The 23,153-nt window shown below is 53.1% G+C and overlaps 1 protein-coding gene across 2 annotated transcripts in view; it reads right to left on the bottom strand.

Annotated features, from left to right (window-relative positions):
* Nucleotides 1-17,089, bottom strand: part of KIAA1614 (KIAA1614 ortholog) — a 42,057-nt gene extending 24,968 nt beyond the window's left edge. The window contains exons 1-4 of one of the 2 annotated variants that reach the window (XM_019428044.2): nucleotides 16,634-17,089; nucleotides 14,099-15,042; nucleotides 13,322-13,385; nucleotides 3,414-3,557 (exon numbers count right to left, since the gene is read on the bottom strand). In XM_019428044.2, the coding sequence (XP_019283589.2) occupies nucleotides 3,414-3,557; nucleotides 13,322-13,385; nucleotides 14,099-15,042; nucleotides 16,634-16,686 (1,205 nt within the window). In that variant the 5' untranslated portion in view covers nucleotides 16,687-17,089. The remainder of the gene's footprint in view (nucleotides 1-3,413; nucleotides 3,558-13,321; nucleotides 13,386-14,098; nucleotides 15,043-16,633) is intronic. The other variant, XM_019428042.2, reaches the window with a different exon arrangement.
* Between the last annotated feature and the right edge of the window lie 6,064 nt (nucleotides 17,090-23,153).

The following is a 23,153-nucleotide window of genomic DNA, read 5'->3' as shown; positions in this document are numbered from 1 at the left end:
ACACACACACACAGAGGCAGGATACCCTGGTGGCCAGGCCCACCCAATGCAGGGAGAGGCTCACCAGGAGACTCGGTACACTGGCCGGCACACGGCAACCCCTCTGTAGGCCCCAGATGGCACTGCCCTGCTATGCTGACAGGGTGTGGGCTATACTTTGGGGGAGGAAGAAGAAGGCCCAGCTTTAAAGGCAGTACATTTCTAACCTAATAAGGGAGTCCAGGTGCCATCAGCCGCATCAGTGACCTTAACTTTTCCATACAAGATGGTGAATTGAGTCATCCTGGAATTCATGCCAAAGGTAGAAATAACATTTTTTGTTCTAAAAGGAGAAATGAAGGGGAGTCTGATCACAGAAGGTACTTTCAACTCCACTGCTGAAACCAGAGGCCTCTGCCAGCAGTGCTGGGAACACACCACACAGGTACGCTGAGGGCTTTGGAGACAACTGCACAGCAAAGACCCTTCCGTAGCAAACCATACTTGCGAAGCTCCTCAAGCTGCCTCAACCATCACCCCTCTCGGAGAGGACCGTCTGGCCCAGTACCTGGAGTTGATATGGCCTCTGTGGGAAGGCCCCTTTCTGGAGGCCCACTTCCTACAGCAACGCTGTGCCAACCACACAATCAACGCAACCTACACAAGCTCTACTGTCTTAACACGGCTGCTGCTGACACAGGATGACAGCCCTCGTGGGTCACCTTCCCAGGTCCTGCATCTTGCTGACATGTTGTGCCCTCCTGGTGTTAAGAATTCCAACCTAGGTGTGCCTGTCCCCAAAATAGCAAGAGACTGTGTTTCCGGGAGCTGCTCAATTTCTACGCTGATTTGCTTCCAGAAAATGAAGCTACTGATATGTCTTCACCTCCTGGAAAAGCCTGTCTGTCCATGCTTGCCCTGGCCACCTCCAGCCTGGCCGAGGATAAAGAAGGCCTTCTGGAGACTGCTCTGCCCGCCCCTACTCTTCCATCCGTCTTTTACCAAGCTGCTCTTTGGAAGGAGTGATGCCCCTGGGCTGAGGGGCGGGGAGGGTGCGGGGGTGCTCCTGCATCTGACTCGGGCCTGGGGCCTGTGTGGCATCACCATGTTAACTCAGCATGGCTCTCCAGGGTGATTTGACAAGCATAACCTTTAGAAGCATCTGCAGCAAGCCATCTGGCGTTGATTTTTCAGCTGCACCCTCTGAGGATTCACCAGGGCTGCCAAGTCAAAGTAATTCTTTTCTGGACACGGCAGCTGCTAAAGTGGGTCACCTTGCATTTCTATAGCATTTCTATGGCCAGGGGACAGCCTGACAAAAGGGAACATACTTTAAGGTTGGCGATTGGGGTTGTGATGAGCTGCTCGCCTAATCTGGGGAAGAGGAAGTGTCCAAGAGCACATTTACACAGTCACATCTGTTTTGCAAATAGTCCTGCCAATTTTGAGACTACCCAGCCCAACCTAAGTAACCTACAGAAGGTGGAACAGAGGGCTCTGTGAAAGTCTAAGGCTCTGAGCTCCATATATATGAAGAGAAGAATAGTTAGGATGCTTCAGAGAAGCCATGCCCATTCCTAACTAGTCTCCTCCAGCCAGAGTGAGACAAGGCAAAAATGTGGAAAGAAAAGGATAGTCTTTTTGGCACAGCTTGCCCAGATTTAGGATCTCCTGAGCCCCTCTCATAGGGGGGTCAAAATGACACTGAACTCAGAGGCAGGCCTCAGCCCTCTGCTTATGCTGGAGTCATCTCAATGGTGCCACGACAGTCCACGGCCTTCAATGCACAGGCTCAGTGTTCCCCATCAAAGAGCATATGGCCCAGTTCCACTGAGAATCCTCTGTCCCTCCAGTATCACACAGTGATGGAAACCAGCACACCCAGCATGCCCATCATCGTGACAAAAGCACAGGTGCCCTGCTTGGGGCAGGCACAATTTGACATGGGCTGGCAGCCCCGTGTTGGGTCCACCAGGTGTACCGGCCCTGGGGTGTGCATTCCACGTGCAGGGGGTTCCAGGAGGGGCATGGCACATGGAATGGCAGGTGGGGATGGGGATGGGATGTCACTCCAGGAACAGCCACATATGTTAAGGGCTGGTCTGAATGTCCTTCAACTTGTTCTCTGCCTGCCTCTTCACCCCCAGTGAACTTGCCCTCACCCATGGCTCTAGCATCGTGAAAGCAGGGTAATGCCCAACTCTGCCATTCTGACCTCTTTTCCTCCTCTACAGATCTTGTATCCAAATGCCTGATGAACATTTCCTCCATTTGGAGGGCAACCTCCTCTAAAGTGTGACCCTGAACTTCATTCCTTGGCTAAGGCCCCACCAAACCTCCAGACACCCAGTCAGAACCCTGGGCTTCCCCTTAGATGCCTTCTCACATTTCCTATACCCGGTTAACTAAATGATTACTGGTAAGAGGTAACACTCACATAGTACTCACTATGCCCCAGGCACAGTTCTGAACACCTTACACGTACTGACTCAATATAATCCTCACAACAACCCTGTAAGACTGGCACCATTACAATTCCCATTTTGCAGATGAAAAAACTGAGGCACAGAGACTTCCCCAAAGGCACACAGCCAGCAAGTGGCAGAGCCCAAATTCAAACCCAGGGGTCTGGTTCCAGAATCTTAACCACTTAGCTGCTGCCTCAGTAAACCTGCATCCTTCTGGCTCTTGGCAATTCCTTACCTCCACACCCTGCCCTCCCTATCACATCTCACCAGGACCACCATGCAGTCTCCTTACCGCCCCAGGCCCCCAGATCCAACACATCCCTGCAGCCAGGACAGCTATACTGAGATGCAAATGTGATGATGCTATCTACCTGCTTAAAATCCTGTAGTGGCTTCTAGCTATTACTGGAGACATCCAAATCTTTCAGCAAGCCTGGAGGCCTCCGTGACCAGCCTGCACTGAGCTTTCTGGCCTTCAAGCCACTCCCTCCCGTCCCGTGAGCACGGTGTTTCTGCTCATGGTGTCTGCCCTGGGATGCTCACCCCGGCCTCCATCATCCGCCCAGGGAAGGTATACATCTCCTCCAAGCCCCAACTTAGAAGCCACATCCTCTAGAGCCTCTGCTGTCCTTCCCAGGTGGAGGTATGGGTTTCCTGCCCCGCATTCACGTCTATCCTCTCCTACACCACAACTGTATTGACCTGTTTGCCAGTCTTTCTCCCTGGAGACCGTGACATCTGTCCCCCAGGGAGCTCAGATTATGTGTCATTCACCTTCGAATCCTCCATATTTGACACTGTAGGCCCTCAGTCAAGGTGTGTTGACCGACTAAATGAATTAACTCAAGCGCCTAACATGGGAAACACACACACAGAGGGAGCAGTGAGCAGCAGTACGTTGGCTGGATCCTACCTCTTCTCCCTGCCACAGCCCTCCTAGGCCAGCCTGGCCAGGGCCCCACTCACCGGCTGCCCTGGGCAACGGCGGGCACGATATCATGGCTGGCACGGAGGGGCCGGGTCCTGGCCTTCATGCGGGCACGCTGCAGCAGATGCTTGGCTTCCTCATGCCTGGGGCTCAGCACGGACTCCGGCTTGGGACCAAAGGTCCTACAGGGTGGCACACAGGCCAGAGCAGGCGGGGGAGGGATTAGAAGAAAATAACACGGATTAGAAGAGCTTTAACAGCACTGAGCATGGCGGTGCCAGAAAAAGCCCTGCATGTGCAGCCTTCCTTGTCCAGTCCCCACACAGAGGGCACCGGCCTGGGGTCTGGGCAATGGCCCTGAGTGTCTCTGGACAGGGCCGGGGAGCTAACCCACCTTGGACAGATTATCCGCTCAGGAAGTGGAGACAGAAATCTCAGGAGGATCTAAGAAGGGTAGGGGAATCTCCAGATTATTCTATTGTTCCTTCCCTGGGCAGGCAGCCGGAGTTATCTGGGAGGATGGGGGAAGGGCCCGGCGTGTTGGACTGGGCCTGTGCCCAGCCAGATGGTCTTTACACACATCACCTCCTTCTCTCCTTCTGCCTCTCTCTACACCCACACGTACCCATGCAAGCCCCCACCGCAGACTCAAGAAGTCAGGCCTCAGCCTGTCACATTCTGCTCCTTTTGGGGGAATGACATTTCTATAAATCCTGGTGCTTGCTTGCCTCAGTCCCAATCCAAACCCGTTAGGCATCGGCTCAGGGCTGAGAGAAATTAAGCTGGACCCACACCAAGTCAGCAAATGGCTCGATTTTCATAATAATAAGGGTCTTCTCCCAGCCCTCCCCACCTACCAGATGTGCGGCCTCCCCAGCCAGTCCAGAGCTGCGGAAAATGATGGTGGCCCTTTTTCAAAGCTGTCTCGCAGACAGTGACATACAGCCAGTGCCAGGTTACAGCAATAACAGCAGCCCCACAACCTCCCGCTGACAAGCCATTTCTCTCCACAGAGCTCCCTCTCCCCAGCCAGGCTGGCCCAGGGCAGGTGCGCTCTCCACTTGACAGATGAGGGTGTTCCGCAGCAGAGAGGAACATTTGGCATGTTGCTCAAGGTCGAACATCAATTGAGAGCAAAGCAGACGATAGCCAGCCCCACTGCTTCCAGTATCCTTCCCACACCCTCTGTCTCCTCCCTCCTCTCCTCCTTGGATCCCAGGGCAGGCTTGAGAATGTTTGCAGCTGGAGTCAGACATGCTCTTTCACGTGACTTTGGCCTCCCCTGTCCTCACTGTCATATACGCAGGGGCTGTCCTTACCAGGGAGGGTCCACAAAAGGCAGGTAGAGGCCTAGCCAGGCATACCTAGATTTCAGACTGTAGCGCCCCAAATCCCTTGTCTTACCCACCCCGTATGTCACCCGGAGAAAGGGGCCTGACAGGGGGAAGGTACCAAGTAGTTTCCTGGATAACGGAGGACAGATGTGAGTGGAAAATGGCATAATTCCGAGGCGTCCTTGGGACATCCTTGGACAAGCTCTGGGCAGTCTAAGGTCCTTTCTTTCTCTTTCTGTTTCTCTTTTCTTTCCCTTCGCCTTCTCTTCTTTTCTTTCTTGCTCATTATTTGCACCTAACCTTTCTTTGGGGCCCAAGGGGGGGAAAGAGCTGCCAGAATAAAGGCACCATCTGTGCCCATGAACCCTGGCAGGCCCAGGCACAGTTCTGGAACCAGGAGGGTTTACTGGAGTGACGTGAAAGCGAATCTCCAGGCCTGCAGCCCTGTGGAGCCTCCTTTGGCAGGAGAGGCCTTGCTGTGCACAGCTTCCCAAGCAGGCAGCTCCTCCGACGCACGGCTGCGAGCAGCTGTGCTCCCTGGGGCTCCTGCTCCGACAGCAGAGATAATGAGGTTACCAGCCCGAGAGACGCCCCTGCAGCCGCGGGCCTCTGGCTGTCTGCCCGCACACTTGGAGCCTTCCGGTGACAGCTGTGCTTCCCCGGCTGTCTGAGGGCATTTGTCACAAGACCTGGTGGGCAGGCAGGAGGGCCCCCAGGCAGCTGGCCAGATGCTGCCAGGATTGGCCTTGCCCCCAGGTTTTTAAGCCATTTTCCAGCCTTGCTGTTTCTTTTTTACTCCCTCTACTTGGAGCTGTTAATTCTTTCTTTCTTTCTTTCTTTTTTTTTTTTTTTTTCCATCAGCTGCCCTGCTTTGGTTCCTGGCAGACAAAGCTACTTTCTCCACTGATTAGAAAAGCAAGGTTCCTGAAGGCATCCATGCAGTAACAAGCTGAGCAGGGAGGGGAGTGGCAGCCACCTTCACAGATGGCAGTCAAGGTCAGCAGGGTAGGAACTCCTGGCCCTGACCAGCCCTGTGGAGGGGAGAGCGGTCTTCTCCCAGGAGGCAGAGGCAGGCAGCCACGGTGTTGTGGGATGCGGAGCCTTTCCCAGCCAGACTGCCCCCCCTCGCCGCCCCCCCCCCCAATCCATCACTGCATCCTGCTGGTCCACCCAAGGGGCGCCGGCCCTGCCAGGCACACAGGTTCAGACTCTTCCACCTGAGGGAGGCTTTCCAGTCTAATCTGGCCCTGGCCTCTGCCAAGGGCACACAGCCCTCGAGCCAACCCCTTCCCATCATGGACTATACCCCACAATCTCAGCTCCCACAACTGTGAAAATTTCCTGGAAGGGCTGGGGCAGACAGTGCAGGGCTAGATTAAAGCAACTCCATCTCAGAATAACAGCTTTTGCTACCCTCTGGAAAACCTGCATGTCTGAGACTCATTCGTTCAGCAGGCAGGGCATGGGGATAAAGTGGCTAAGTGCTTTTCTCTCCTGGGCTTTAGTCTCCCCATCTGTAAAGAGCGGGAGTTGGATACGGGAGTAGACTCACACCTGCTACCTGTGAGTCTGGGTCTGCCCAGGTAGTCCGGTGCACCACAAGGCTGGGGGAGGGATTTTGAGGTCCTCTCCCTGGGGGGATCCACACCACAGATGTTTGGCCACCAAGGAGCAGCAACACCTACCAGGAACTAATGTGGGGGGACGACCTTTGTTCCACATGAGGATTCTGGCCCTTCCCTCTGCCCCTCCAACCACCAGTGTCCCAAGCTGATTTCAAGGACTTGGGCAGCATGCACCCCCCCATCTGGCTTGTTCATCTAAGCCAGTTTCCTGGTGGAGAGATATAGGCTTAGCTCCAACCTGAGCTCCCCTCAGGGCCAGACAGGTCGAGGTCTCAAGTCAGGACAGACGCCATTCCTCTCCTAGCCAAGGAGGAAGGGGCGGTCAACAGGACAGACTGGCCTCTTTCTGCAGCCATCATAATCCTGGATTAAAATAATAAGCTCCAGCAAGTCCGGGTCTAATGCTTTCATCTCAAGAACATGAATTAGGGAAATAATTTGGACTCTAAAGAGATCTGATATTTCCCAGATTCCAGGATGCAGTGGGATAGAGGGGAAACGTATAGCGTACAGAACATATATAAGTCTTTTCCCCCACCATTTTTTCCACCTCTGTATATCATAAAGCCTCTAGATGACCAAGGATTGAGCTCTCCTGCTGTTATACCGTGTAGTTTCCCAAGGGAGGGGAAGAGAAAAGATGGGCCTGAAACTGATTCCTGGCTGCATGTGCCATGAGGGCAGGATGGTACCCTGGGTGCACGATCACAGCCACCTTCTTCCCATGGCTGAAGGACACTGACAGGCTGCAGCCACAGTTCTGGTTAAAGCCTGGTTCTGGGGCAGCCTAACCAGGTTCTCATTCTGGGCTGTCCCCTCACGAGCCATGTCACCCTGGCAGGTTACTTTGGGGTTAAGCCTCAGTTTCCTCATCTGCTAACTAAGGGCTCAGCTGATAAGTGAGCTTGAGCTCCTTAAAAGAGCTTATCAGAGAGTTGGGCACTGGGTAAGAGTCAACCAAGGCCAGCAATCACTATTACCACTGCTGTGATTATTAGTAGTATTATTTTAAGTTACTCTCGCCCCCTTATGCACAAAGGATGGAATCCCTAAACATGAACTGGAATCCCTGCCGAAGAGCTCACCTTGTCATGGTCTGCAAGGGGAAGGTATGTTTGGAAGGGAAGCCATCTTGAGGCTAGAGAAGCCTTGGTGGTTTTGCTCCAGACAGCCTCTGACAGGGCTTCACAGAAGAGGCACCTTCCATAGAATGGGAGCCAGAGGAGACTGGTAGCAGAGGGAAGCTGCTGATAATAATAAACAGGTGCTTATTCTCTTCTCAACAGGGAAGAGGAGCGGGCTCCTTCAGAATGGCTGCTGTAGGATACACCTGCCTCGCTTAACACCTTTGAAAGGATCTGGGTGGAGGCTCCCAGAGCTTTCTTAAGATGCCAACTTCTTATCCGGGGATAGTAGAGTGGCTGGCTTTGCCACTCTTCTTGAAGGCTTCTTGAAGAAGGCTAACAAACTCCCTATGGGGCTGCCCTTCTGGTCAGCACCGCCTGGCCTCAGTGTGTGGAGGCAGGTGTCCGAAACACACCCACATAGTGGGAAGAGTGGCCGGCTCAACTCTGGAGGCCAGGAAGGAGGGTTTCCTCTTGTTGAATTTCAGACCACCCCCCACAGACGGTCTAGGGTAAAGTAATTTTCTACAGCCTCTGTTTTCACAAAGATTGGGACCATAATGAGAATGTGTGGCGTGTATGTGAGGTAATGGCCTGGCAGAAAGCTCCAGGTGGCACTCGCTGTGCATTAGGGTTTCAGTGTTAGTGTCCTTCCTTCTCCACCCAGGACTTAAGAGCACTAGGTGAGCGGGAGCACAGTAAGCATTTGAAAACACTGGTGGGTGGTTTAATTTTTCTTTTTAGTTTTATTCTTGGTAGGCTTGAGATTGTTAAGGGGGCTTTCGTCCAGTTTTCCTTCGTGTCTGTATATCTTTTATTTTTTAATTTTTTTAATCTTTATTTAATATTGAAAGAGACAGACAGACCGACAAAGTATGAATGGGAGAGGAGCAGAGGGAGACGCAGAATCCAAAGCAGGCTTCAAGCTCTGAGCTGTCAGCATGGAGCCCAACATAGGGCTCGAACCCACAAACCACGAGATCATGACTTGAGCCAAAGTCAGGCACTTAACCAACTGAGCCACCCAGGTGCCCCCGTGTCTGTATATCTGGGTAGGCAGGATGGTGGGTGGCTGGGGATATGCAGGACAGGCTGGCTCTGCCAGCTTTCATTAACCCCTTGCTCTGGGGTGTCCTCAGGTACACCTATAGCCCTGAGCATCCTGGGGATGTGCAAGAGTGGCTCTTCTCCCATGCTCACCCCCAGGACTCTTCACGTACCTCCTAATCCTAGGGGCCCAGAAGATCCAGAACTGGACCGGTAAGCCAGAGTGATCTCAAACTCTCTCACCAGCTCTGTAGCATGGGCACCAGGCCACAGGGGACAGCAACGGTCCCGCACTGTCAGAAGACACTGTGGTCTTACCACAGAGGGAGTGGGTGTGGCAGGAGGAAGATGGTTAACGTCTCTCGTTTTTTACTGCCCTACTTAAAGTCTAAATTCCAAAGCTCTCCATTTATGGAGAGCCAGCTTCCCCACCCTGTATCCCGATAGTACCCATGCATTCCACCTCACCCTTCTCCCACGCATTCCTGTAGGTCCTACCCACCGGGAGTGTCCTCTCCTGTTTCCATCCAGATCCTATCAAGCCCACCTACACTCATGCATATGTGCTTCTGCCAAGAAGCCTGTTCTGTGCAGCTACTTGGCCGGTACCGGGTCCCGGAGATAAGACCGGCACAGTATTTGCCCCCAAGGAGCACCAGGAGGAGACCCACCAGCAACATCTATGGCCAAAGCTGAGGCAGGCAGAGAAGGCAGTGAGCACAACAACGGGCAATTCCCTCTGAAACTATACACGGGGGTCGGTTCACAGGAGACTCTCCAAAAGTGCTAGTGAATACATTAACTTCTAAAAAGCTGGCAATATTCTCGCAGCCGTGGGTCTGACCACTAGAGCCACAGGCAAGGCCTCTGAAATTCTCGGGGGCTCCCTGCCTGCCTCACTTTAAACTGGAGTCTCACAAACTGCTTTGGGCGGGGAGTTTTGACCTCTAGCAATCCCAACAGGGGCCTGAACACTGGGACCCACCAGAGTGTGAGCTGCTGCAGGCTGGCACTCTGCCCTCTCTTTTCATGAAGAGGCGTGGGAACTGGAGACTGGGCTTCCCCTGAGCCTCAGCTTCTGAAGTGGGCACTATTCTACCACAGGGATGGGGTTGGGGTGGGGAGTGGGAATCAACAGCCTAGGGAATCCTCTGAGTTTCCTTCATTGTCAGAGCACAAATAAAACACAGCCCCAGAGACCCTCTCCTCTCCATTTCCCCCTCCCAGCAGAGTGGTAATTAAAGCCCTGCAGACACACTTGAGGACCTGGGGCACTGATCGCGCACACGGAAGGTCCTGATTTGAGCCGGAGCAGCCTCAAGAGGGCGCCCTGGCACCCTGGCACCTCTGGCTTCACACAGGTTTTGCACACGCTGGGATCCCACGCTTCACTTGAGATCCTAAGGCAATCTGTAATCCTGATCTGCTCTCTCCGAGCCTCAAGATAGGGAAAAGGCTGAGCTGGTCCTGGCTATTTTACGTTGTGGGAATGGGATGCTCGCGGGCTGCGAAGAATGGAAGAGGGCAGGGCCAGGCCTGGGCAGAACACACGCTTCACTGTCCTCCCCACTCCTGTCTCTGACGAGCCCAGTTCCCAGTTGGCCCATGAACAGGTGGCTGACAGCACTGGCCCCCGTTTGCCCTCTCTGAAGTGCTTACTGCCCCCCTCCTCTCCCCAAATTCCCACTTCCCAAATCATCTCAACAGTGGCTTGGAAGAAACAAGAATGGCCTGTGGAGCCCGTCACCTCCCCTTCTTTGCCTATCCCTGAGAACACCTGGCCAGCGCTGGAGGAGGCAGAAGACCCCCACTCAAGGAGTGGCCTGCAGGGCGCAGAGAGGACAGCTGTGGCAGTGTGGGAAGAGGGTTAGAGCGCAGGTTTTGGCACCAAGCAGCTCTGCATTCCCATACTTCATAGCTGTATGACCCTGGGCAAGTCATTTAATCTCTCCCCAGAGGGGCCTCTTTGTGAGCGAAACAGGAACAATCCATATAGCTAGTTATGAGGATAAAGTGAGAATGTGGTGAGCACTTAGCACAGGCCCTGGCACACAACAAGAGCTGTGGTCCTCAACAACACCTTGTCCTCCTCCCTCGCATGGTCCTCTGGAGGGAAGGACTGGCCACTGGCATGTTCCAGCTCTCTAGGACAGGACCTTCTCTTGCCCCTCAGTAGAGGGGGCAACACTGGGGTCAGGGGATGGAGGTCAGCATTTGGCCCTCAGCATGCAGGGTCCCAGCACACTTCTGACGTTCCCGCGGCATCACAGGTACCTCACCTCCAAGGCCAACTCTCCCCGTGACCACCCCCCTCAACAGGCTGGCCACACACCCCCACCCCCGACCATCATACAGTGACGACTGTCTTAGGCTCTGCAGTAACCATCATTTCGTGAGCTTCTTGTCTTATCACCTTGCAAAGCAGTAACAATTGTAGACAATTATAATCAAATACACATTGGATTAATGTGTATTTTATAATTAAATACACTTTGGGTTAATTCCATCAAATGGTTACTTGATGCAATACTGAACGGCACTGATGCTAACCTGAGTGTGAAGCAGGACCATTTATCCCTCCAACCCTCAGAGGAGAGGACTCACTGCCCGAGCACGTCCTGACCCCTTAAGGATGGCCATCTTGATGTCCGGCCATAGCTTCAGAACACCCCACTGCCCAGGGCCCTAAGCCTCTCAGTACAGACGCGAAATCCCCAGGACACCGGTCCCATGTGGTGCTCCTGGACTGCAGAGCAGAAAGTAGTATGCCTTACTTCGGAAGTCTCTTGGGGAGGTTAGCTATACAGAAATGGCATCAGTAAATCCACCCCCATCAGGGGACAGATGGAGCCTGCCGTGTCTTAGGGACCACCTTCATATCTGCCATGAGACTCAGTAATAGAATCAAATGAGGAGCCCTGTCCGAGGGGGCCTCAACACATGGCCGACCTTTCTCTCATCCTTGAACTAGACACGTTCCCTGGCCCTTCAGCGTGGGGGTCTACTCAGCAGGGGCCTGACTGTAGATTGCCAATAGAGGTCAGTGGGGCACTCTGACCTTCCAAACAAACCAGAGGATGGAGTTTTCCCCATGCCAACTCTATGCCCAGATATATGCTGGGCACAGTCTGAAAGCTCACTCACACAACTTCTCTCCACACACCCATACCCGCCCAGCAGATACCTACATATCACACAGTACACATATATGCACACATCCACGTATCCTGCACCTACACACATACACTCGACCTGAACCCTAAAATGCTGCAGGTGTCCTGGCAGTTTAAACCACAGTCTAGAAATCGCCATCCTGAGGATTATACACAAATGCCATCTCCTCACGGTGCTGGCGGGAGAATACCTTCCTTTGCTATGGTTGAGGTTCTCCTCCTTTAAAACAGGTATTTTCATCACTTATTATCCAACATGCAAGTTGGGAGCTTTGGCTTCTCCCTTCAAGAGAGAGGTCCGGACAAAGCCCCCAGTGGCAGCACCTTGCAGCTGGGCTTCTCTCCCAGCCCCGGAAGAAAGGGTGTGAGGGGTGGGGGGCAGAAGCAGCCACAGGAAGAGGACACACCATCTTTGCCTGCCTCAGCTGCCTTCTCTGCGGGCTCTCCGAGGAAGTAGGAGGGAGAGGGAGGAGGACAGGGTGTCGCTGAGGACCACAGTCCTTTCTGCGTCACAACCCTCCATGCCGTGGCCGGGCTACAGGGAGACCTGATGAGAGGCAGAAGACAGTGGCCGTGGAGGCGGAAGAAGAGAACTCTAGCAGAGCGGAGTCAACTATGATTCCAAGTCATAGATAGTGAGGGACGAAGGAGCCAGACAGCCCCCTGTCCACCAGGCCCTTGGCCAAGGCCACTGCAAAGGCCAGTAGCCAAGCAGGAGCTGGGTCGCCTGAATCTGGGGAGTCCTCAATTTGTAAAAGCAGGGCCAAGGGGGGCCCCTCCACGTTTTCTGGAGGGCAGGTCAGATGAAGTGGAATTTATGCATGGAATGGCCTGGTGATGAAGAAGTAACAATTCCGATCTCTGACCTCCACAGAAACCATGAGACCCTCAACAAGTGACGTCACTGCACAGCCGGAGAAATGGAGCCTCTCCGGCGCCTGGCGTTCCGGAGCCAGGAGCTCGGCAAAGACTGAGGCCAAGGCCAACCTCTGAGTGGGTGCCGGAGAGAGCCGCTCACCCCAACCGAGCGCACGTTCTGCTGGGTCAGGACACTACCCATGTCAGAAAGTGGCCCCACTGCTCCAACCACCCTGGTGTGCCAGGTCCCCGAGACACTGGTGGAGGGGCTGGAGCAAAGTCTGTGGGATGTCACAGGAGAGACTGGAGGAGGTGAAATCCTTTACAGGAGCCAGCACCCCCCCGGATGGGAAAGGGACCGTGGGGTGAAAGCTCTGCATTTGTGTACCCTCCCTAAGGATTTTCAAAACTCTTCTCTCATTTTAGCCTCACGACAGTCCTGGGAAGTCAACCAGACAGATACTATTTGGGCCACTTTAAAGATAAAGAGACAGAGCCCAGAACAGGGGATGTGACTCCCAGGGAGGCAGACTCATGGCACTGTGCCCTGCACCCTGCAGTTTTGCTCAAGCGGCAGCCAGGCACCAGTGGGCGCTGGGGGTGACTGGCACATTCTGTGGGGTCTCACATAGGAGGATCCCCAGCGGCCCACTGTGCACTGGTCTGCTGGTGTGGGATCTGCCTGCCTCTTGCTTTCTCGAGGTCTCCCACTCTCCCGGTGCTGGGTAAGCGAGGGGACCACAGCAAGGAGGCCAGGAGAGGAGGTGCACACCCTGGGCTCTTACCTGTTCTGGTCTGAGTCCTGCAGGGAGATGCCTGAGTCCCAGTCCACGTCCCCGGGTGGTCGTTCTAGGAGGCAGAACAGAAGCAGAGATCAGGGCAGTGCCAGAAACTGGGCTCTCAGGGGCCACTCAATGAACATGGAGAAGACAGTCTTCTTCACAAGCAGTTTGCTCCCCAGATAAATTCAACTCTACTCTGTGTCTCAGCCTAAGAAGTGGAGGCACGGCCTGTCACGGTGACAGCTGGCAGGCACTGCCATGGGCCCAGGGGACCGTGTGGGTCCTGTCAGGCGTGGGGTGAGGAGTGGACTTTGGGGTGGGAGGAAGGACGTGAAAGAAGGCGCTCTCGGACCTGAACACTTCACATCCCACTGCCCGAGTACGGCCCACCTAATAGAACACCTGACCTGTTTGTGGGTAGGGTTTCCCCCAGGAGGCAAAGAGGTCCCCTGGGAGCTGAGGGCAAGTCAGCGGAGGGAGGTGCAAAATCCCACTCCAGAAGGACCACAAGAGAGAACGAAAGGGAAGAAATCATGGTAGCCTCCATGCCAAGCAGAGGGTGGCCTCCAGTTGGTCTGGAGGTCATGGGGTCTTCAGCAGACAGGTAGAGAATCTATGTCAGAGCCAGAATAAAAGGACTTCTTGATGAATTAGGTGACAGGCAGCTGTGTTCTTCTCCCCTTCCCGCCCCACCCCTCCGCAGGTGCCCTCTTCCCCCTTGTCCCCTCCTGGACTCCCTCCTTCTGCCCCCACCACCCAGACCTACAGAGTGAGCCTCACCTGGTATACCTCTGTCCCGGGATGGAGTCCAGGCTGAGATTTCCACCTTGGTGGGGCCTTGCCCCCCAACACTGAGCATCTCCTGCAGCAGAAGGCGGTTCCTCTCCACCCGGTCAGACAGGGACAAGGCACTGCCCCCAGTGCCCAGAGCCCCCAGGTCTCCAGCTCGCCAGAGCCCCCCGAACAGGGCTGGCCTGGGGACAAAGTCTTCCTCGGAGGTCAGAGACAAGCTGTCCAGGTCTCCACCTGTAACTAGACCATCCTGAAGGGCATATGACCTTCCTTTTCTCAGGTGGGGCACGTGGGTGATTTTGTTACAAGGACCAGGGCCCCCAGGCCGGCCCAGAGTGACTCTGTGGATAGGGCTCTCTGGCAAAGAGCCAGGCCCTGGCATCAGGCTCCTCTCATTGTCCGGCAATGCGCACACTGCTTCTGGAGGCCATGGGCTCTTCCCGTTCCAGCACTCAAGCCCAGGAGAAGGCGGCCTGGGCGGTCTGGGAACCTCCTTCCTGGCAGGTTCACTCTTGTTGACAACACTGTCCATCTGTGCATCAGTCAGGTTCTGAGCAGGGAGGACCACCTCAGCATCCAGCAAGGAAGACCCCTCTGACAGAGTCCCAGCTCCACCCACCCTCACCCGCCTGCATTTGGATTTCTTAGATGGCCTCTCCTGAGAAGTGAGGCAGGGGCTCACCCCCTGTTTGCCTGCTGTCATCTTTTCCTTCAAGGCCCTCACCTTGGACTCCAGCACAGAGGGACCTTGGCGGTGTATACCCAGTGCACCGGGGTGCTGGGGGACCATCAGGTTGGGTGTTCTGTCTTCCAGAGAGCAGGACCAGGGTCCTGGGAGGTGTCCATTATCCAGCCGTGGCTCAGGGCCGCTTCTCTCCACACCTGAGGTCATCTCCATGGAGCTGGCTGTTCCGCTCCCTGTTTTGGTCCCTCTGGAAAAGAAAACAGACAAAGCTCCTGAAACTCAGCATATGGCTAGTAGCTCCAACACCCTCCTGGGTCCCCAGAGTGCCTTGGTTTTGAGCCCTGTCCAGATGAGAAAAACGTGGGGACAGAGCTTTGAAAAGTATAAATCATTGGATGGGACAAACAAGTTACTATTGAGTTTTTTCTTCCAAGTCTGAGGAGCGTTCTAGTTTTTCTACCCCCATTTTACAGATGGAGCACAATGAAGCTTCAAACAACAGCCAACTGTGGACCGGAGTGAAAACAGGGGCCAGATTTCCCAATCCCTGGCCTCTTGCTTTGCTGACAAGTGACCACAGAGGATGTCAACCTCTGCCAATAGCAGACACGCTCTTCCCTTTTTAAGGGAAGCCAGTGCAGATGAGGGGCTTCAGGAAGATACCCCAGAGGATCTGACTCTCTGGTTCAAGGTGCCCACCTGTGTACAAGCCACAGGACTGCAGCATGGGGCTGCGCTCAGAGGGTGGCCATGATTAGTCGCCGACTCCTGTCCACATGTGCTGTGTACCAGGCAGGCCTGCAAGGGCTTTCAGACACTCTCAAATAACCCTCACACACTCTGCCAGGATGGGATTACCTTCCTCATTTTCACAGACAGGGAAACTGAGGCACACAGAGATTCGGTCACGCAGGCGGAGGCCGGGTTTGCAACGCAAAACTTCTCCTTCCAAGGCCAGGGCTTTTTCAAAGCACTCAGTGATCAAGTGATCACTTACCCCCCACCCCCCTCATTCTGTAGAGGAGAATATCCAGACTGGAGGGGTTAAGTGACTTGCCAGAATCACAACACTCCTTGGTGGCATGGTTGATGTCACAGTCTTCACAGGGAATGAAAATGAGCACGGGATTTTATTCACCAAGTGGTTCAGTGCACACATACGTGCCACGACGTGTTAATATCCACCCGCTCTCTGAGAAAATGCTCTGAAACGCCATACGTTTATATACGTCTCACTTGAAGTAAACGGCTTGTGTAGAAAAATCCATATTTACTGAAGTTACAAATTAGGAGTTAATTTTTCACTTCATATATTGACTAAAAAGTTCACAGAATTCCCCGAAATAGTCGTTTACGACCAATCGACTTAAACATGTTGCAGGAATGTACACACTTCATAAAGCAAAGGACACAGTGCAAATGTCACATCAGCCTTACGCCGGGGAAGCGCAAGGGGTATCGTCAGGCGGGCGAGATCATTTCCTCCACCGGTTGATCTAGAAGTTACCAACTTTCTCCTGCAGCCCGGCCGCCGAATCCTCTCTTGTAAAGTTCAGTTCAGAAAACAGGGGGTTCGGGGCAATCCCAGCCAGGGGAAAAGCACTTGCGACGGGGAGCCTCTGGCACTGCGTCCCCGGAGAACCCGTCTCCTCCAACGGGGGCTCCCCGGGGCGCGGGCAGCCTTCCGGGGAGGCGCCGGCTCTCGCTCCCACAGGCTGAAGCGGGAAGGACTCTCCGCGCCCTCCCCCGCGCCCCTGCTCGCACCCCCCCCCACCCTCCCCCACCCTCCCCCACCCCTCCGCCCCGGCCAGCCCGGCGCCTCGCTCCCTCGTACTCACTGGGGGCCGCCGCCCGCCGGCTGGGCCGCCGCCGCCTCCGGCACCCCCTCCATCCCGCGGCGCGGCCCTGCTCCGGCCCTCCGCCCTCCGGCCCCGCCGTGCGGTGTGGGGTGCGGGCCGCCGCCTGCCTGCGGGGTCCGAGGGCCAAGCGGGCGCGGCCCGGGCTGGAAGGAAGCGGCATGGGCTGCCAGGTCCCGGCTCTGCCCGCGCGGAGAGAGGCCGAGCCGGGCGCGCCCCGGGCCGGGAGCGGAGAGAGGGAGCGCGGAGGGCAGAAAGGCGGGGCGGCGGAAGGGGCTGGAGGAGCGGGACCGGGCCCCCACCCAGGCCTCCGCCGCCCTCCGCTCGCCTCCTTCTCGCGGCGGCGGCGGCGGGGCGTCCCAAGGGCGGGAGGACGAGCGGGGCCCGGGCGCCGGGGGACCGACTCCTTGGCGCGGGGCCGGGCCAGGCTTCGGGGCGTGCGCAGCGGGGGACGCGGCTCCACGCGGGCGAGGGCCAGGAAGACCCCGCGTTCCTCCCCGGCTTCCCGGGGAAGCGTGCAACTCCACACCCTGGGCTTGGGGAGCAGGCTCGGCTGTCCCGGGGGAAGCTAAGGAATGCCCTTTGTTTAGACAACTTTTCCCGAGGTCTCGGTCCGCCCTCCCCGAGGTGCCCTTTCCAGACGCTCGCGGGTACCCGGAGTGGAGGCGGGCTCCCTCATCCTGCCGGGTCAGGGGGAGAGCCTGGTCCCTGCGTTGCCAGCCCCTGGGATAGGGATCGGTTCTCAGAGTCCTGGGGACTCTTGAAGAGACCGGGTCGCTTCTTCCACACCCGGGAGCAAGTAGCAGCCAAGGGCTTTACCTGCAGCTGTGACCCAAACCAACGGGACTTTCTTTCTCTTTCCACCCAGAGGGAGGTAACAGAATCTCACCTGTTACCAAACATTTCTACACAAAGGACGGGAAACAGCAAAAGAGTTAGGACCCAGGAGATTCCAGAAATCTCTACAAAGGCAAAGTGCTCATCCATCTTTGCTTCAGATGATAAGCTTCTCACTCAAAATGGTTTGCTCTCCTGTTTGTACCTTGCTCACTACCATCACCATCCAGATGACAGGCACGGGCACGATGAGGACCACACAATGGGGCGGGGGCGGGGGGGGGGGGGGGAGGATGGTTTCCAGAGGAGGCCTGGCTCTGGAGTGAGCAGGACTTATCCTGCAGCAGGTGGGGGCATCCGGGCACAACCCCCCAGGCCTGAGAGCAGCCGTTTGGGGAACTGTGCTAGATTGGCCTTGGGCTACTTTAGGAACCCAAGGGATTATCTAGGGCAAACCCTTTGTGTTACAGAACACACGCAAGCTCAAACAGCTCTCTCCTGTCAGGTGTCCAAAGCCTGGGACCAAAGCTCTTGCATCCCCTCTCTCTCCATTATTCCCAGAGCAATCAGTTCCTCCAACAGGGCACTTTGTGCTGTTGATTAATCCTGGTCACTTCATAATACGGTTATGTGCCGTCTATGGAGGGTGTACAGAGCATCCTTTCTACAGATTAGGAAACTGAGTGAGGTGATCTCGCCAGGGTCACAGAGCTAGTGAGCGGTAGGCTCTCTAGAGTCCGAGACCCTGCCCTCAACCACACTGCCCAGCGCTGTCGCCAGCCTTCTGCTTGTGCACATTCAGCATGGAAGGATTTAAAGAATCAAAAACTTGTGAAGTGCTGTAAGAGCAAAATTACGCCGCCGCACAGTCTGGCCCTCCCTGTCTGGATACCTTCTGCCATCCTTATTCCTGAGATCCGGGGTAAAGTCCCATAAACCTTACAAGCCTCTCTTCCATGTGTGGTGTCAAGGCTAACAACAGTACTGTTACGGTTATTGGGGAATTTCTATGAGCTAAATACTCAATATAGGATCCTTTAGGTCTTTACAACAATCACAACGTCAGTATAGTACATCTCCACTTTAGGGATAAGGAAATTGGGGTACAGACAGGTTACACGACTTGCCTGAGGACCCACAGCTAATGTAGTCAGAATCTGAATCCAGTCCTGTATGGCTCCCTTCTTCCAGAGGCTCTCAGAGCTCAGACTCTTAAGGGTAACTTTAGGACTCCTGCTCCCCACCCCCAGAAGTTAATGATCTGTAAGGCAAGTTTCTGAAAGTTCCAGCAAAAGCTTAATGTTTAAAGGAAACCTGCTCCCCCCCACCTTTTGAGATGCAAATAATCACCTTCAGTTGACTCATTACGTTTGTTACTTTACACTTAATGTAGGGGGAATGGGTGTCACATCTCTATAGAGGTTTTAAAAGCCATCTAAAAATACCAACAGGCAAATCCTCAGAAGCTATTAAATTATCACGGCATTCACATGTCTGAGAGCGCTTCTCATTCATCTGGATTCTGTCTGGTTCAGCAAATATCTGTTGAGTTTCTACTACGTGCCAGGCACTGAAAAGACACAATGTAATACCATAAGCCCTGTCCTTGAGGAATTTCTGGTCAAGTTGGGGCAGGGGAAGGGAAATAAAACTTCCATGTGAGTGCTCCCCAGGCAGGGTAGCACAGGGTGGAGGTATAGGTCTGCTCCCAGGAACAGCAAGTCTGAGGTGTGTGTTGGGTGGGAGGGGTATCGCAGAGAGTGGGTCTTGGAGTTAGCCAGACAGAGGGGGAGGGGTGGGAGAGCCATTTCTGTCAGAGAGATTAGCACAACCACAGGCATCCAGGTGTGAAACTGCCTGGTTTCACTGTTCTAAAGTGCAAAAGTTACACTGGAAAAGGCAAGGGCAGGGCTGAAGCTGCAAAGCAGGGGTGACTCCTCTGGGGTCCGGTTGAGGAGCTTGGGTGCTGTTCTGTGTCGTGGGAACCCCTAGGAGGTGGGCTACCTTGAGCACAGCACGTTTCTGGACTGGAGAACTAATTTACGTCCTGTGTATCAGAATCCATCATTACCATTTTCTGGAGAGAAGTCTAGGAGGAGGGACACAATCACACTAGGAGGTACGAAGCCATCACATAGCCTTCTTCCTAGGGCTCGTACAACTAGGGAACCGCTTTGAACAACTAAGGAAACCCACCATCCCAAGAAGCCTCCTTCCCCTTAGCCTGGGTGAAAACATGGCCTCAGTCCTCCTCCTCACCTTCCCCCAACACGTTCTGAACACGCAGCTTGAATAAGGAGCCGTATAGGATGTGGAAATCGGGTTTCATGTAGGATGAAGGGATGGGTGAGAGATGGTCCTATAAGGTGACACCGTTAGGGATGAGTGGAGTGGGAATGGGGTGGGAGGGACACCTCTCCCGTCCCTCTACTGTACTACCTGAAGGAACTTGTCCAACCAGAAACCCCAATTCTGTGCCTGCCCCTGTCTCAGTCATGAGACACCTGGTCTCAACACACAGGCAACGGACCCTGGCAGAAGCTTCTGGGGATGCTGTTCATAGCCCCAGGGACTTTTCTTTCCAGCAGAGGCCCAGGAGAGCACTGAGAGTTGTCTCCCTTGTGCCTGCCTCTCCCCTGCTTAGAACTCCCCCACCACTTCCTTGGGCCTGTGCGGACTCTTCTGAGACACGGCGAAGGGTTGATTCCGAGGTCTGACTCGTGGAGGTTCTGATTCTGTAGGCTGGAGTAAGGCCCAGGGGTCTGTCTCCTAATAGGCTTCCTGAGTGCTTTTCAGGCTCAGTCAGTTTGGAGAAGCACGGGCCCTGTGTGCAAACTCAAACCCCTTCGTATGGCCCTGTGGGCATCCGGTGTGAGCTCACGGCCCGACAGCCCATCCTGCACGCCTGCCACACGGAACTACTTCCAGCACCCCCCAGCCCCCCCACAGGCATGCTGGGTCATGTTTTCTTGCCTTTGCCCAGCCTTTCCTCCAGCCTGAACCACCTGCTTCCCTCCACATACGTGCCAACTTGACTGTCTCTTCCTGGAACTCCCACACAGCTCACATGGCACCTTCTCAGGAAAGCCTTCCCCAGTGCCTGCCACAGTCCTCCTAACCTGGGTTACAGCGCCCTGGGCCCGCTGCTTCCAGACCATTTGTCACACTGGCACTTCACAGAGCACTTCCTGATCTGGATCTGTGTCCCTGGCCCCTGAAACGTGCCTGCCACATAAAAGGTATTGACTAAATGCCAGGCAGTTAAAAGAAGGAAAAAAAATCCTTGTCAGGTAAGGATGCCTGACAGGAAAAGAGGGGCGCTGCTTGTTCAAAGGATCAAGGTCACCTTCCAAAGGATTTGGTTCATTCTCTTGACTTGGCCCGTCCTGCCCCAGGGTCTGTGAGAAAGTAGGTCACTGGCAGGGCCAGGACCAGCACCCAGACTTCCTGGCCAACTCTGATTTTCACCTGATGTCCAGGCCTACTTGCCTCTGCCCTTCCTCCCTCTTTTCCAAACAGCCGTTTGTCGCCGGCAGTGTTATGGGACTCCAATTCTGAGTGAGCCTGGAAATTTGGAGATAAAATAGCTCCCAGAAGAAGAAATGGATGGGGGAGGAGAGAGAGCAGATCATGAGAGGGAAGCACAAACAGGGTGGGAGAGGATCCCAGAAATACATACGGTCAGGCAACGTGACATCTGGGCCCTCCAGAGAGCAACTACCTTGTCATGCCTCTCTGCACACTCCAACACACACACACACACACACACACACACACGTGCGGGAACACATACCATGCCATGCTCTCCTATGCCACACCTGCCTAAATGGACCAAGTCCCAGGGAGAACAGAAGCGTGGTTCTTACCTGGCCTCAGTTAGTCTGAACCACTCCCCCCAGCAGGGAGCCCACTGGGGCAGGACAGGGACCTTCCCTGAAGATAAAGACTTTGGACATCACTGCCTTTGATGCCCACTCACCCCACATCTGCCCTGACTCTGCTAGGCATCTGTTCCTATGCCCAAGTCCAAACAGCAGCTTTTCATTTCATAATCCTAATCACAGGGAAATGACTAGGATTAGGAAAATATTTTAATACTCTCCCTCCTACTCTACCATGGCCTGCTCTGTGGTGGGGGCATCAATATGAGGAGAGGGCACCTGGCTTTATCTTATCTGTCAATAATCACTATCATCTTGGCTGAGTCAATTTTCTCATCTACAAATGAAAGCAGATTCAGGGAGAAAGATATTGGAGGATGAACTCAGCCCTGAAGTCATGTTTGTGACAGTTTTTCATCTTGAGAAAAGACAGAAAAGTGCTCAGAAATCTATTAATAATTTGCTTAAGACATATGAGAGATGATGAAGGAATATATTAGTATAATCTGGAAAAGTAATAGCCCATTTAGAAATAACTTTTATGCCAAAAGACATTTACAAGAAAGTTAATGGCAACATTGTTCACAGTACAAAACATCTGAAGACCATCCAAATGTTTATCAATAGTAGAAAAGATAATTTTAGCATATTTGTAAAATGGAATATGAGATATCAATAAAAATGAACACATGATAGCTACATAGAACAACGTGGCTGATTCTTACAGGTTGTTGAGCAAACAAGTCAAAAAAGAAACAGATGGCATTAAGCAGAAAATTCTTTAGAGACACATATCCTACATAGGCGGTCAAACTAGTGGAAAGCAAGAGAATTATTAAAACAGATAATATAATGGCCTCAGTGTGGGAAAAAAATGTCAGATGACAATTGGAGAGAAGGGTATGAAGGGTTTCAAAGGCAGAGGTAATGCTTTTTGGAGTTGGGTGGTGAATATATGGATGTTTACATTGTACATTATATATATATATATGCATATATATGTATATATACACGTGTATACACACACACCATATAATATATATAATGTATGTAATATGTAGCATATATATAATGTGCATACAACACATGCCATAATTTAAAATATATATAATGTACATACAACATAATTTTTTACAAATATAGAATCTATATATGAAAAAAAACCCTCTTTACCATTTATGTGAAAGAAGACCTGGGTAAATGGAGAAATATTTACTCCATGTTCCTGATACTTATTGTATATTATGAAGATGAAAATTTTCCTTGTATCTAAAGAGTTAAATATAATTTCAGCCAAGAGTCCATATATAGGCAAGAATATTTAAGAGAAAAAAATGTATACAAGAAAGAGAAGGAAAGAAAAAAAAGAAATGAGAGGAGGCTTACTCTACAAAATACAAAATTGTACTGTAAGTTTATAATAATTAATATAGAGATGGACTGATGCCAAAATAAACAGAGCAATGTAACAGAATGAATATAGTATGTATATATATATATATATATATATATATATATATATAGTATGTATGTTGTATATGTACATGGTATACACACAGTATATTTATGCACATAGTATAAAAACAGATCCTAAACTTTCTTCATCTAATAAAGGGCATGTACAAAAAATATATAACCAGGATGATACTCAGTAGCAAAATGTTGAACACTTCTCCTGAGTTTGGGAACAAGGAAAGGACATCTAGTACCAGCACTCCTCTTCAGTGTTGTAATGGAATCCCTATCTGGTGCAATACAGCTAGAAAAAGAAAAGAAAGCATGAA

This window comes from Panthera pardus, unplaced genomic scaffold (genome assembly GCF_024362965.1).
Source record: "Panthera pardus isolate Hobbes unplaced genomic scaffold, ASM2436296v1 HiC_scaffold_21, whole genome shotgun sequence".
Classification (NCBI taxonomy): domain Eukaryota; kingdom Metazoa; phylum Chordata; class Mammalia; order Carnivora; family Felidae; genus Panthera; species Panthera pardus.
Note: the sequence above shows the minus strand (reverse complement) of the source record. Positions and strands in the feature narration are given on the sequence as shown.